Here is a 15,194-nt window from a genome sequence, read left to right as displayed (position 1 = left end):
GAATCTAGACCATCTAGACTTTTTATGCTTAAATTCTCGGCTCCCTGACCCTGGGAAGGCAACACAGTCTGTTTAAGGGTTAATGAGGTCCTTTTCTAGTAAGGAGCCCCGGACCCCACTGAATACCTCATCCCTTTGAACCTTTGAGGTCAAAGGCTAAGAGTGGCTTTCCTTCGCAGTCCATTATTTCCTCTAAAGGTTCAGCTCTGGGATCTCTTCCCCAACCACTGGGTCACTCCCTCCTCCTCCTCCCTTGGATTGGGATGTGTGGGACTGGGGTGGGGGACAGTGAACTTGCCAGACGCTTCTATCCTAGACCCAACCGGGCACGCCCAGGCTGCGGGGTCAGTGTGTGGGGCAGTAGCCCTCAGCCTGGACACGCCGTGCCGAGGTAGCGGCGGCCGTAGCGGGGCCGCACGCGGGCACGCGGGTGGGGCGCGCTCCCAGTGGGGAGGGCGGGGGACGGAGGTGGAGGGTGACGACGAGGAGGAGGAGGAGGAGGGGCGCGCGCCAGAAGCCCAACGGACCCAGGCGGGCGGCACGGCGGGGGCGGGGGCGGGGGCGGAGGTGCGGGCGCCGGAGCCGGAGCCGGAGCCGGAGCCCGAGCCCTCGGCGCGTCCCAAGTTCCCAGAGCGGCGCGGAGGCGACGAGACGAGAGGAAGAGAGAAGGAAGAGCCGGAGAGCTGATCCCGGCCCCGCCATGAGGCGGCTCCCGCGGCGGGACGGGGCCGGCCCCCCGCGGGAGAGCCTGCGGAACGGCTACGTGCGCAGCTCGGCGAGCCCGCTGCGCGAGGACCCTCCGCGCGGCTTCTTGTACCACGTCTGCCGCCTGTGCAACGTGGAGCTGCTGCTGCCCCGCGCCGCCGCCGCCTCCTCGCCGCCCCCGGGCCCCGCGCCGCGCCGCGTCCCCGACGAAGCCCTGGCCGGCTCCGCGCTGGGCGCCCTGGGCGGTTTGGTGCTGGCCCGGCTGCTGTGGCCCGAGGGCTGCGCCCGGCTCGGCCGCCCGCTGGGGCTCCTGCTCCGCGGGCTCTCGCACGTCCTGTGCCCGCTCTTCAGCCTCGCCTGTGCCTTCTTCTTCTTCACCTGCTTCCTGACCCGGGCGCGCGGACGCCGCCTCCGGCGCAGGGGCGCTCGCCGCGAGTGGGGGCTGCTGGCGCTGCCCGCCTGCTGCTTCGCGGGGGACTTGGTGCTGGCGCCCTGGGAGCCCGGGCCCGGGGGGCAGCTCGCGGTGCTGGGCAGGCTGCTGCTGGCGCTGAGCTGCGTCGGGGTCCTGAGCCTCCTGCAGCCCGTGCAGCCGGCGCGCAGCGGCCCCGTGCTGCTCTTCTCCGGCGTGGTCTGGGGGGTGTCGGCGGCCAGCCTCAGCCTCCTGCCCGCCGCTCTCCGGCCCCTGCTCTCCTGGCTCGCGGGGGGCGTCGGCACGGGGCTGGCCCTGGGGCTCGATCGCCTCTTCCCGCCCGGGGAAGCGCCCTCCGCGCCTCGCCTGAGCGGGGAGGGCAAAGTGCCTGTGATCCGGCCCCGGCGGAGATCCAGCTGTGCGCCCCTCGGCGAGACTCCCCCCAGCTTCGGGAGCCAAACGTCCCGGAGACCTTCGTTGCCCTGCATTTCCAGAGAACAGGTACGTTACCGGAACGCGGCCGGGGAGCTGGGGACGGTTTGTGTTCTCCCGTGCCCTGTCCCCGGAATGAACCCTCTGCGCGGGTCCTGGCAAGCGTGCGGACTTCCAAATGGATCGCGCTGTTCACTTGCAAGAACGAGCCTCTTCGTCTCTGGTGCGGCACTCGGCCGCGCTTTATTAACTTTGTAGCATCTTCTCCAAACTTTGTCAAACGGGAGTGCGCCTAAAAATGGCTCGTTGAGTGACGGAGCCCACGGAAGCTGGAAGGTCTGTGTTTTGAGGGCCAGCGGGGCGTAGAACGATAACCATCCGGAGAACGAGGACGGGGTATAACTGGGCACTTGAATCACACTTTAATCGGTGCTTTAAAATTGTTTCGACTAATAGACTGTTATTGTTCTCACAGAAGGGAAATCAGGTAGCGTTAACGAGAATTCGGTTGGAACTTTGGAAAGAAGATTTCTCAATTTAGATGAAATGTTTTGAGATCATGTGGTTAGCTTCCCCTAAAAGCCCCCTCTCCTCCCCGCCATGCCATCTGAATTGTAAAAGGAAATAGATTCCTTTTTTTTTTTTTTTCCAAACTAGTAATGCTGTTTTTGGAGTATTTAACCGTCTATTTTATAGAAACTATTTCTTGCCATATGCAACCTTTAAGCAATATTTAGTAACGTCTGGAGAAATGCCTGAGACAGTTTGACTTAAGAAAACCTCTTTTTTTAAAGGAATTGAAACTTTCATCGGGGGAACTGAACTTTTTGCTGTTTGCAACCCAGTGAATCTACTTGCCTTCCAGCACCGAGCAGCTTGTTCGGGGGTTTTGTGAGGAAGAATGTTTGTTAAGGCTTCTGCTGAAAGCAAAAGTAGACAACTTAGTCCCTGTGTCATGGAATTGCTGCAGATACTGCCAGGGCTTGCCGTGGTCAGTCAGATAGTGTGATAAATACATTTTCCTGCCTTCCATTTTTCCCTTTCACTACTAGTGGCAACTGATCATTTGGAAAAATCAAGAGGTGGAGTATTAGAAAAATATTACTTTGGAAAAGAATGTACATTGTAGAACAAATGTATTTACTGATTTCAAAAGCATAGCATTAGATTGTAAAGAACATTTTCTATTAATCAATGACTTTTAAGAACATAGGATCCCAAAAGAATAATATTGTACTGGAAGTTTTAATTAGGGCAATTTAATTACTAATTTGGTGCAAGTTTAATTTATTAGCTAGCAGTTTGATACATTTTAACTTTGCTTTAATCTCTTGGTACAGTTAATCATATCTGCCTGACAGTTGATAGTCCATTTTTGAATATACTTTCTGTTGAATTCTACTGTGAGAAGCATTATGACGTAGTGGATAGAGGAGCCTTGTTCTGAGCCAGGAAGGGCTGGATTCAAGTGCTGACCCTGACACACATGGACTGTGATTATGGGCAGATCACCCAATGCTCTGGGCAGCTGCCAGGATCTCACATGGATTGTGTAACACACTGTGGAACTATTGAGGGTATTACCTTTATTATCTGCCTTTATTATCATCTGGAGTTGAAACACTGCCATTTAAAGAGAAAAAAGGTAGACTGGGGGTGATAGGACCTAGTTTTAATTCCTGGCCCTGCTGTGGAAGCTCCACTGGAGACCAAAATCATTTAAATGACTGGAAGAGTAGAGTTCAAGGGTGGCGGGCCTGGCAGACTGGCAGGCAGTAGACCTGGTTTCTCATCCTGCTTCTTCCACAAAAGCTAACGAGCAAAGGAACACTGACTGAAACGTCTGAAAAGAGTCAGCGTTATGGTACTGCCACGTGCCCAAACCTGACCAGGTCCTTGTCTTACTCAGGATATTTCAGGGATTCCCTCTTACATCTTATATCCCGTGCAGACTTCTTTGTGGCCTTTTAGCCCTTTACAGCCTAGTGCTGACCTCCCTTTCCAGGCTTCTTAATTCACCCTCACTCATTCTACCTCCTAGCCCATCTGGCCTTCCAGCCCTTACACTGGGTATGCCATTTTCTGCCCAAGGCTCATCCTCCCAGAATGCCCTCCCTCTTACTTCTGCCTCTTAGGTGGAGTCCCGGCACAGCTCCTGGAACATAGTAGGTGCTCAGCAAATGGTTATTGATTAACTCCTAGTCTAGAGACCAGGAGTTTTCCTTGGCTCTCTTACTATTTGTAATTTTAGATGAATTACTTTATTCCTTTGTGCCTCAGTTTTCTCATCTTTCAAATAAAGGGCTTGGATTAGATGATCTTTAAGATTCATTCTGGGATTGCTAGGTGGCAAAATTAATAGAGCTCTGGGCCTGGAGTGAGGAAAATCAAATGTGACTTCAGGCACTTACTGCCTGTGTGACCTGGTCAACTCACTTAACTCTGCCTCAATTTCCTCAACTGTAAAAAGTTGGAGAAGGAAATGGCAAACCACTCCAGTGTCTTTGCCAAGAAAACCTCAAATGGGGTTGTGAAGAATCACTCATGATGGAACAGCAAGATTCCTTCCAAGTCTGAAATATCTCTTTCAAATCACTTTGTCTTTTATAAGATAAGTAAGTGCAAGCTAGTGTAGAATCTTAAAAGTTTGACTTTTACTGTTGTTATATCCTGATATTCTCAAGTTAATAGTTCTTGAAAGTTTAACTCAGAATTTGAGGTTTTTTTTTTTTTTCCTTTTAGCTTATGATTGTTGGGGAAAAATATGGGGAGTAAGTAGACATTTACCATTTTCTAGAAGGGAGAGAATTTTTTAACTGGTTTGCTCAATTCTTTAAAAAAAATGCCACAACTTCTTGTGTATAGATGATTTTACAGGACTATAATAACAAAATCACTAAATATGATCATGGATATAGAGCTGGGAGAAATCAGACATAATTTAATTTAATGTTCTCATTTCATAGATGAGGAATTTGAAGCTCAGAAAGGTTGCTGTGATTTTTTTCAAGGTTATAGAATTAGTGGCAGAGTAAAGACTTGAACTCAGAATCTCTGTACACAAATGCAGTTTTTTGTTTTTAATTTTTACATAAGTTTTATTGATGATTTTGTCTATCTGGACTCTGACTGGAAATCACTTACCTCTCTGTATTCTAGGCCCCTGCTTCTTAAGCAGACTGTGGTTCTGAAAAGGGGCTTGTAATTGAATGTGAAGGTTGTAAAATTAGGCTTTATTATCAGCAAATGTTTGATTTGTACACCTGTTTTTATATATATATGTATATATATATACACACACATACATATATATATGTATATAACATACTCTAATATGTATAATGTATAAGTATTTTTACTTATTTTGTTAAACACTCTGCAATAATGATCTAATTATGTATATATACATACATATGAAAACATACTCTAAGGTGTATAATGTATAGTAATGTATTTTTACTTATTTTGTTAAACATTCTGCAATTATAGTTTAACCTGGTTTGGACTGCACTGAGGAATTTTGCTGCCGTGGCTGATAGTTTTAACACATCTGCTCTAAAGAGTGCTTGACCTACTTTGATAGGGACTGCTTCCTCATTGATGAGTTCCTTAAATCAATGGAATCCTTAGATAGAGCTAATCTATTCTTTTGTCTTAATAATTATTTCCCATTTTCCCTCTCCCTCATGAGCCTAGCCTCCTAGCAAAGAAAAAAATTGACGTCAGGGTGGATTTTAGCAGAATTAAGTTATGTAAAGTAATAGTGGGTCCCCTGTTGAAGACCAGCACTAAATATTTGAAATTAAAAATCAGTTATAGTTATTTCATGAATATGTACATGAATGTAGATATTTAATCTTATTCAAAATTCTTTCCCAAAACTTAAGAGGTTTGAATAACAAGCTCCAGTTTATGATATTTCAAGTATTTCTTGTTTAACTTCACTTTCACCTTTTTAACTTTATCACTTTGTGATAAATTTAGGTAACACAGAATTGTGAAATTTAGAAAAATTAATGCACTTAATATTTCTCCCAAATTGAAATATTAAATATTTTCTAAATATTTAATCAGTTTAGATATTTATCTAAAATATTTAAATATTTTTAAAAGTTTTGATGACTTGAAGCTATGCATATTACAATTTTGGTTAAAATGCAAAAAAAAGGCTATTTCTTTTATCCTAATGAGTTTTTTGTTCATCCTACTTTAAGAATACCCTTGTAGTTGTGAAATGAAGTTATTTAATTACTTGTAATTAAACATTGCTTCTCAGAAATCTTTTTCCAATCTCATCTCACACTGATACCGTATAATATGATGAGTTTGACAGGACTTGTATATATTGGATTTTGTAAAAAACATTATTCAAAATTCTTTTTGTTAATATTTATAAGTTATTTTACTGTCTTGACATATGTAAATAGGACATCTTTCCAAAATATGTTGTTATTATTTTTGTTCCTTGTGAAATTTGGTGTAGGTTGGTTACTGCTGGGGGAGGTGGAGACTAATGAGTTTGGGAGTTCTGAGCTGCAGTAGGGCTAAAGTTGCTCATGTGTTTCCACGAAATCTGGCACAGATAGGGTGGGAGGACACCTGATACAGTGAATGGGTGGTTGTGCTTGGGAGAATGGTCTTCCTCACAAATCCCCCAAAAATAAAATAACTGATACTATCAAAATCAACAATATACACTTTTTTTTGGGGGGGATTAGGGTTATTCCTTTAAGTTTAGCAGACACATTGAGCTCCCTCCATGTGCCAGGCCCAACAAAGTGCTGGAGATATAAAAGAAAACTTCTCTCCTTAAGGTGTTGTTGTAAGGTTGTGCAGTGTGGGGGCCAGAGTTATGGGATTTGGATTTGAATACTGACACTTCTTGGGCAACTCACCAACTCTGGTCCTTCCTCTAGAGAGTAATGCTTATTTTTCTATTATGTTAGTGACCGCTTATTAAATTGGCATCCAGGTTTTTGTCCTCGTCTAGGCCATGTCTCAGAAGGACATGACTGACTGGAATCACCCTTGTCCTCAAGGACTTGCTCTTTCACATTGGGTGGGACACTTTGATTCTACAAGAGCTTAGGGTTAGAAAACCAGCTGGAGGGGTCTGGGGGACATCTCCCCTGTGAGCCTCAAAAGTTCTCAGAGCTTGCTTACCATGCGGGCAATGAGAGCCCACAGCATGGTCTGCCATGGCCTCTGCGACTGGGCCTGATGCAACCCTGAGGACTGACCCATTTGGCCCATGCTCCCCTGTCCAGATGCTGGAGGAGGCTTGGATCTCTGATCAGGGGGAGGAATCGAAGGTTTCTTGCCCACCTCCTCATTAAAGGTCCGACAAGGATATTGGCTTTCAAAAAGTATTTAAGGCTTCCAGGCTCTATCTCTTCCAGGTATCTGGATTTAGAACTGGAAGGAGCTGTTCCCTCTCATTTTATAGCCAAACCTGGAGGGGCTACAGCTTTTTAAAAAATTTTTGTAAATTAAAGAATGTTAGAACTGGAAGGGGCTTTACAATTTAATCTAGAGTAATCCCTCTTCATTTAAAAGATAAGGAAAAGAGGACTCAGAAAAGTAAATGGCTTGCTAGTTTGAACTCAGGGCCTATTCATAGCTTGTTAGGTATTCATTCTGCTTCAGATTGGACTGTGTGACTTCCTAGTAGCTATTGTGTTTGTTCCATTCTACAACGGTGTTTCTACTCTGCTGGAATAATGTGTTTTGTCTACATAGTTGGAGGTTGAATAGAGCTAATTTCAGGCTGTAATAATATCAATAGCTGACATTTATATAGTGCTTTAAGGTTTACAAAATATTTTACATCTGTTAGCTCCTTTCTACAGGTTGACTGAAGTCATGGAATTTGCTCAGCAGCTCCAGCCTTTTTCTGGACTCTTGGGTACCAATATCTTCCTACTCTTTAATATATTATCCTTATCCAAACAGGAAAAATGATTTTGGGAATTTGGACCTATAGACTGATTTCATTTGAACACAAATGAGTTTTAATCACTGAGTCACCTTAAATCAGGTGGTTTTGTCTGGGCTTATAGGATTCAAGGTTGAAAGGAGTATTTGCCATCATTTATTTTACATGTGCCATATATTATTTTACATATGAGGAACCTGAGGCCTTAGGTGCTCAGACTTTCAGTGGCAGAATAAAGACTAGAATCTAAATATTTTGACTTCTTCAGACACCATTTTTTGGTGAATGTTTTGGTAGTTCCTGTGCCTCCTTCTACTCACAGGGAAGAACCCATATGGGATATTGTGGCTAATTGTGGAATGAAAGGACTTACCATTCATTCAAGAAATTCCAGACCTTGACAAGTAGGTGAAAAGATTGTTTTTTTTCTTGAGGAGGGGCTCCTGAAATCATACCATATGTGTGGGCTGGCTCTGAGGAGATGTCCTGGACCATGGATTAAGCTCTTGGACAGCTGAGCTCTCAGGGATGAGCTTCAGATGGCCTTTTAAAAGTGTATGTACCTGGACTTTGCCAATCTAATTCCAGGCCATAAATGAAAGAGGAAAGGGGAATGGAGAAAACCGCCTAGTTCTATCCATTCCTATTGGAATACAACAAATAGTCATAGGAACATCGCAGTTGGGTGGAAAGAGGAATGGCCTCACCTAGCTGCATGTGGGGTCTCGAAGTGGCGATTTGTTAGCAGTAAATGTTTGCTTTGTATACCTAACTTACATGCACATACTTGGGCTTGTATAAAAATTTCTTGGATGAAATGGGGTCTTGAGCTACAGTGAGGTATTGCGGGTGCAATTTTTCTGACGTTGTCTGGTGCAGTAGATTGGCCATACAGAGTTTTTGGCAGAGAGAGAATGGAATCGATGTTTTTGTTACCGTGCTTTATAGACCACTTGGACAGAAAGAATTCAGGAGGCATCTGCAGGCCCTGGCCCACAGCCCTGATGAGAGATGTCAGTTTTATGGGCTTAGGTGTCTAGATTTAGAACTGGAAGGAGTTGTACCCTCTCATTTTATAGCCAAGCTCGGAGAGGCTATAGGATTTGGCCAGAGCGATGGGGCTGGTAATGGTGAGTATCAGAGGTGGGATTTGTCAGGTCTGTCCGCTCTATCATGGCTGCTGCTTTCATCCTAAAGCAGGGCAGTTCATAATTTCTTGACCAGTCTTTGTGATAATTTCATTTTGCACAATGTGAAGTAAGTAGTGAAGAAAAAGGGCTTGAACCTACTGCTCAGGATAGAGACAACTCCTATTTTCCTTGTTTTTCTTTTTTCTGCCAAGGAGAATGGTTTTGAACTTGAAAGTATTCATGGAGAATAAGGAGTTTAAATCTAGGTTAAGAAGGGACGTAGGAGCAGAGCACCCAGCTGCCCTGGATCAGCTTAAATCACGAGGACCCGATGAACTGAAGGGTGGGTCATCTGCAGAATTGGCAGATGTGATTGCTGGGCTACTGTCGGTGATCTCTGAAAGGTTGTGAAGGCCTGGAGAGTTGCCACAGGTCTTTAAAAGGCAAATATTTTCATGATGATAATACTAAACTTGCCATATCAGAGGTGCATATGAATATGGGGGATTTCATTCCTTTTGATAATATATTTGAAGGGAAGGTTTAAGGAATGAACTTTTGCAAATGTTTCAGAAAGGAGGAAAAAGGTAGAAACCTAGCAAAAATCTTCTGAATTTTTGAAGCTGTAAGTCTTAATGCAACTCTTCCTGGGTTTCAGTTTGGAGGATTAGTGAGAGGGATCTAAATTAGTAAGAGCATACTGGTAACCCCTCAAAAAAGGGGAAGAGGCAGTTGCAGGAAAGTCTCGGAGTTAGAGTAACTCAGCAGTGATATCTTTGTGATGGGGTAATAGCCCTCCACATTGGGATAATTTTCTCTTAAATAAAGTCTAGAGTATCGGGACGTGGAATCTTAGGGCTTTAACTTGACTTTCGGCACTGCTCTTCTCTACCTGTGTGATTTTCAGCCAATCATTTAGTCTCTTTTGCTTTGATTTCCTTCTCTGTAAATTGGAGGGGTTGGATGAGATGATCCTCTGCTGCTGTTTAATTCAGACCACTATTAAGTGCCTGCTACGTGGCAGGCATTGTGTTGGGTGCTGGGGATGCAAAGACAGAGAAAAGGAAATGTCCTGTGTTTGGGGAGCTCACATTTTACTGAGGGCACATGGGCAGAACATGGGCATAAATAAGTGGAAAATTTGTACAAAGTAATTATTGAGAGTAAGGATTGGGAGAAGTGGCATCAAGTTGGAAGCAATGGAGCCTGGCAGAATGTGGCCCATTCTTGGAGGGTTTGCAGAGTTTTCTGCCTTCATGCAGCCCAAATAGATCTGCTCTTGGCTCCCTCCCCCAGCCAGCTCACACAGTGATGGGTCTGGTCTCCAGGGCAAGGCTACTAATCCCTCCCCTCCCCCAAATTCTCTATAACTCTGAGGCATGGGAATATTTTTCTCTTAATATTCTAGCTCATGAGCCTTCATCCAAAATGTCCCCCCACTGATGGCACACCAGCAATTAATGATCTCGTTGCTTGCCTTTATGTAGCACTTGGAAGTTTGCAGAATGCTTTCCAAATAGTAGATCATTTATTGTAATTCCCCTGAGGAGTAAGTGCTGCTATTATTCCTGTTTTACAGTTGAGAAAACTGAGGCAAATGGTTTGTCCAGAGTCATACAGTGTATGTATGTCTGAGGACTTAACTCAAATTCAGGTCTCTGACTTGTCTGCTGAGAAGAGACACATTTCAATGATGCGAGTCGTTAGGAGGTACCAGGACTGCAAAATAAATAGTTCTGAACTGGAGTTATTCAGATTTATGTTCTTTTTCCTATAAAAGATTGTGACTGTTAACTTGGATTTTCTTTAGATACTAAATTTTTTCCTTAGATGAGATATAGAAAAAAAAACTTGACTTTTCTAGAGACATATCTTTTTTTTTTCTTTAAAAGATTGTCTTGCTACTATTTTTTGGTATTTTAACAATTTGGTTCTATATTATTTAGGGAAGTTAAAGGCTAAATACGGAACTCCTTCCCCCCTTGAAATTTTGTCACCATTATCCACATTTTGTCAAATGCATTCATTTTCCTCTAGAATCTCTTTGATATTCGTTCTCTCTCTATATAGCAGGAATAGCTTCATCAGAATTTGCTTTAAAGGAATAGTTAAGTACAAACCTATTTGTCCAAAGTGAGTAAGAACTGATATCAGATGATTAGAAAATAGTGTTGATTTTATTTGACTCAAGGATAGATTGACAAATACTTTTTAAATTTAAGGTGAGGTGAACAACTTTTTATTCTCACTTTCAAGATAATATTAATAAAATAATTCTTTATGAAGTTGGGAATGGTAAATGAATAACCTAATTCCTACATGCTGCCACTTATTTAAAACTATTCATGAGAATGTATAATTTTAGTAATTTTTTTGTAGAGTGAAAACAAAAAGGACTTAACAGACTGGGGGCAGGGGATAAATATGTTCCAGGTAGCTTTAGGGACAGACTAGCAAGGGAAGGTGAATAGACAGATAAGCGAAGAATGCTGTCTAAATGCAGATACACCTGTGGATGTACCTCATACACAAGTTAGATAAACAGAAAGAACTGGAACACATGGTTGGAAAGATTTTAAACCTGAGGGTATTTGAAGATGAAAGTGGGAAGCACTGGTCAAAAAGTGTGATGACAAACAGTATGAAGTATTGTGTGTCAGCCAGTTTACTCTTCAGTGTATTCTGAAAAGGAACAAACCAGACTATCATATGGCGATGCCTACGGAGCAAGCAGAGATTTTCTACAACAATTTCCTTGAGCAACTTAGAAAGGCTTATAAACCAGAGCTCATTAAAGATGGCAGGTTTGGAGCCTACATGCAAGTACATATCCAGAATGATGGGCCTGTAACTATAGAACTAGAGTTCTAGAGTTCATCTGTGGTCGGCTTATTTCAGAGTGTGAAGAACTTTGAAGTTGAGGGGTTTGTAGTTCCTATGCACGGATGAAAGGAAGCCAGTGTGATGGTCTGAGGAGGTTCTTCACAAGCATTTATGATCTCCTGTATCACAGGAGAAGTGCCGAGTTTGGGAAGTTCCTGTTAGCAGCTTTGCTTCCTGTATCATCCCGTGCTTTAGTTCTACCTCCTGCCCACCAGAGGGCACAGAGAGACAGTTGGCAACTTCCTTTGCATCCCTATGAGGCAAAGGATAGAGAATATTCCTCTTCAGAATGCCTGGGATGAGGAATCTCTTACTTCTCTTAATTCTGCTGTTTTTAAAAAAATTTTCATCACACTTGCCGTTGCAAGTTTTCTTTTCTTTTGGTAGCCACTGGGGGAGATTCAACATGGAACCCACCATGACACCATGACAAGTAGGCGTGTTTAGGACTGGGGAACAGGTGTAGGGACAAAAAGACAATTTCAGAAGGCTTTAGCTGCCTCTCATTTTGGGCTAATTACTAGGAATGGCTTAATTTAAAACCAATCTACACAATTCCTGTTTCCCATATATTTAACATAATCTTATTACTCGAGATTGGACAAGATTCTGGACAGACAAGGCTTCTGAGTGCTGGAGGGTGTCTGGTGACTCCCATTCTTTATGCAAGCCCTTGGCTTTCCGGGGAGCCCCGGGCCCATCAGTTGGTGCCTGCTGCACGTTTCAGACACTTGGGCTCAGTGTGTCCTGAAGCCCACGTCTGACCTTGGCCCTGGCTGGCCTCCCTCTGGCCCTGACAGTATCGCAGAGGGCCTTCTCTGCCCCTCTCCATCCCCAGGGCTGTGTCCCAGTCTGGTTCCTCTGCACCATGCTCCCTTTGGCCTTCCATACCTAGCTCCAGCTCTGCCTTCTCTGAGCGGAGGTCCTTCAGGAGCCCCCTTAGCTTCTGCTAGCTCGTCTTTTACTTTTTCTTCACTGCACATTGTCTTTTTTTGTGGAGAGTGAGGGATTGTCACATCTCTAGTGTCCAGCGCAGTCCTTGGCACGTTGTATAGGTTGGTTTATTATTTGGGCAACTAATGAAACTCATGCCTTTCATTTCTTGATTTCAGTGTTAGCATTTAGAAAGAAAGACTTTTAAAACTGAGTTTCATTAGTCACTTTTGTTCCTGGTTACTTTTTAATAAGTTGTCAGTAATAATATAGGTTTGGTTTAAAGCAATACTTAAATATTTGGCAGCGCGGATCCTCTTTTAGTATGGAATCAACAGAACCTAAAAGGTTTGCACACTTTCGAGCTTTGGAGGTAAACGTGCTTCCTGAATCCTAGCAACTGAAGGCAAACAGACAGATGCGTCAGTACCACTCCGCTATCAGTAGTCAGTCGTGTTTGCTTGGGAACGCTTTTGTTTTAGGAGGTTGTTTACAGTGGGCCCTTCAGCAGCACAGGGCCCGGAGACTGAACGTGGACTCTGGTGTGCTAGACCTTCATTCCTTTTTATAAACTTTATATGTTTTATATATATGCATTGTGATAGAAAGATTAAATGACATTTTCTCTTTCTTTGCTGTGTATAATTTCCATCATTGAGAGTAGACAACTCCTCAGCTGTCTGATTCATTGCTGATCTGGCTTTTGTTTTTATTTTTTTTACTGTGTTCATAACAATACTACTGTATATTATTCTATTTGAAGCATTTTTTTTCAGAAGAAAATTCTAGTTCCTAAGAATGGAGTTATCTTAATTGGCCTTGATCAAATCCCCCAGTTTCATAGTATCTTAGTTTTTCTTTTCTTTTCTAATATGATTTATATGATTAAATATTTCCCAATTCATGTAAATTTTTAAAACATTTGTCATTTAAAATTATGAATTTCAAATTCTCTTCCTGTTTCCCACCTCTCTCCCACCCATTGAGAAGGTGAGCAATTTTGATGCGGGTGTAGCCCCCTTTAAGATTCCTTGTACCTTTGATTTACAAGATCTGGTCAAAATCTCAAGGGAGAGATCAGTATCTGAGTCAGTTTGGGCTTGTACCCAGCCCCCCCAGTGCATCTGAGCTGGCTTGGATCTGCTCAGATAGCCCAACCCCCAACTATCTGCTCAGGTGTCCCCAAAACAGTTTCTTCTTTATCTGAAAAGCCCGCCAAAAAGTTGGCCTTCCAGGAATCAACCTGAGCTCCGCCCTATGTTTCTTCAAGTAGATAAAGGCAGCAAAAGGGCAGTCGTCTTTGGTCAAAGAGTTGAAAGATGCCAGACGAGATGCTTTGCATCAGAGACTCTCTGTCCCCACCACTGCTGTCAGTGTATATCTTCCTCTGTCTAATGCCTTTTACTAACCAGACCTTAACCTTGCTTCCAAACCTTGCAATAAATCTCTTTTTACCCATCTAGGTTTTTGGGCCTGTAAATTCATTTACAAGGGACTCTCGCCGCCACTAGACCTGATTTAATTTTGTATCCTTGCACCGAATCCTAAAGGGTTGCAGGGGAGCTCCCTGTGACTCCCTGTAACCCAGTCCTGCCATTAGACCTCAATTAATCCTATTGAGGTATATACCTCACCATTAGGTATTTACCTCAATTATTTGGTTCCCTGTTACCTCATCATGTTACCTCATCAATTTGATGATTATACTCATGAAGTCATACTGATGAGGAGTAAACTGAGGTCTAAACAGAGATGGGTTTGTTCCTTTCTCTCTCTCCTTCCTTCCCCAAAGTAACCAATGGCGGGTTCGGCAGCAAAGGAATTTGCTACTTAATGCTGTATGGAAACATAGTCTTTATTGATTAGAATGGAAACACCGGAGAACCAGTGGGCAAAATGGCTGCATGGTACAAGGCCATTTGCAAAGAGAAGATCCCCGTTCTCTCTTTTATGCAGTGATGTAAGGAGGTTCCTGAGAGTGATGTAAATTAAGATAAGGATTCTCTTGTTATCTTTTGAGTAGAGACAGAAGTCTCTTCCCCAAAAGGAATTTCCTGATGCCATTTGGTCTGTCTGAGCAGATTAGAATAGTAAAACCCTGGCCACCTCAGATAGCCCAGACCACATCAAAGTCCAAGTCCCAAAAGAAGTTGGAGTTCAAACAAAGAATATCAAGGGGCTACCGCCCTCAACAATACTAAAACATATGTCCATATTAGTTATGTTGCAAAAGAAAAAATCATGCAAAAACTAGAAAAAATAAAGAAAATAAAAAGTAAAATTCAGTCTGCACTCATATTTCAGTAGTGCTTTCTCTGAAGATGAATAACATTTTTCATTATGGGTCTTTTGGAATAATTTTAGATCATTGTCTTGATCAGAATAGTTCAGTCTTTCACAGTTTGTCATTACAATATTGTTTTTACTCTATAGAATATTCTCCTGATTATGTGATTTGACTTTGCATCAGTTCATTTAAATCTTCCCAAGTTTTTCTGAAATTATCCCTCTCTTTTCATAGTACAATAGTATTCCACCATATTCATAGACTACAGCTTGTTCAGCTGTCCCCCAATTCATAAACACCATCTCAATTTCTAATTCTTTGCCCCCACAAAAAGAGCCACTTAAACGTTTTTGTACAGATAGGTTTTTTCCTTTTCTTTGATATCTTTGGAATACAAAACTATTAGGTTGCATCAGCAGGGCATTAAAGTCCCAATTTTTCTAATATCCTCTCTAGCATTTGTCTTTTATGCCACATTAA

At 43.0% G+C, this 15,194-nt stretch overlaps 1 protein-coding gene across 1 annotated transcript in view; it reads left to right on the top strand.

The window, feature by feature from the left end:
* Window positions 1–572: 572 nt before the first annotated feature.
* PDE3B (phosphodiesterase 3B) overlaps window positions 573–15,194 on the top strand; it is a 139,611-nt gene continuing 124,989 nt past the window's right edge. The window contains exon 1 of the mRNA XM_074275604.1: window positions 573–1,615. Within this exon, the coding sequence (XP_074131705.1) occupies window positions 701–1,615 (915 nt within the window). The 5' untranslated portion in view covers window positions 573–700. The remainder of the gene's footprint in view (window positions 1,616–15,194) is intronic.

Source organism: Sminthopsis crassicaudata, chromosome 6 (assembly GCF_048593235.1).
Source record: "Sminthopsis crassicaudata isolate SCR6 chromosome 6, ASM4859323v1, whole genome shotgun sequence".
Classification (NCBI taxonomy): Eukaryota; Metazoa; Chordata; class Mammalia; order Dasyuromorphia; family Dasyuridae; genus Sminthopsis; species Sminthopsis crassicaudata.
This window is presented reverse-complemented; position numbering and strand designations above follow the sequence as displayed.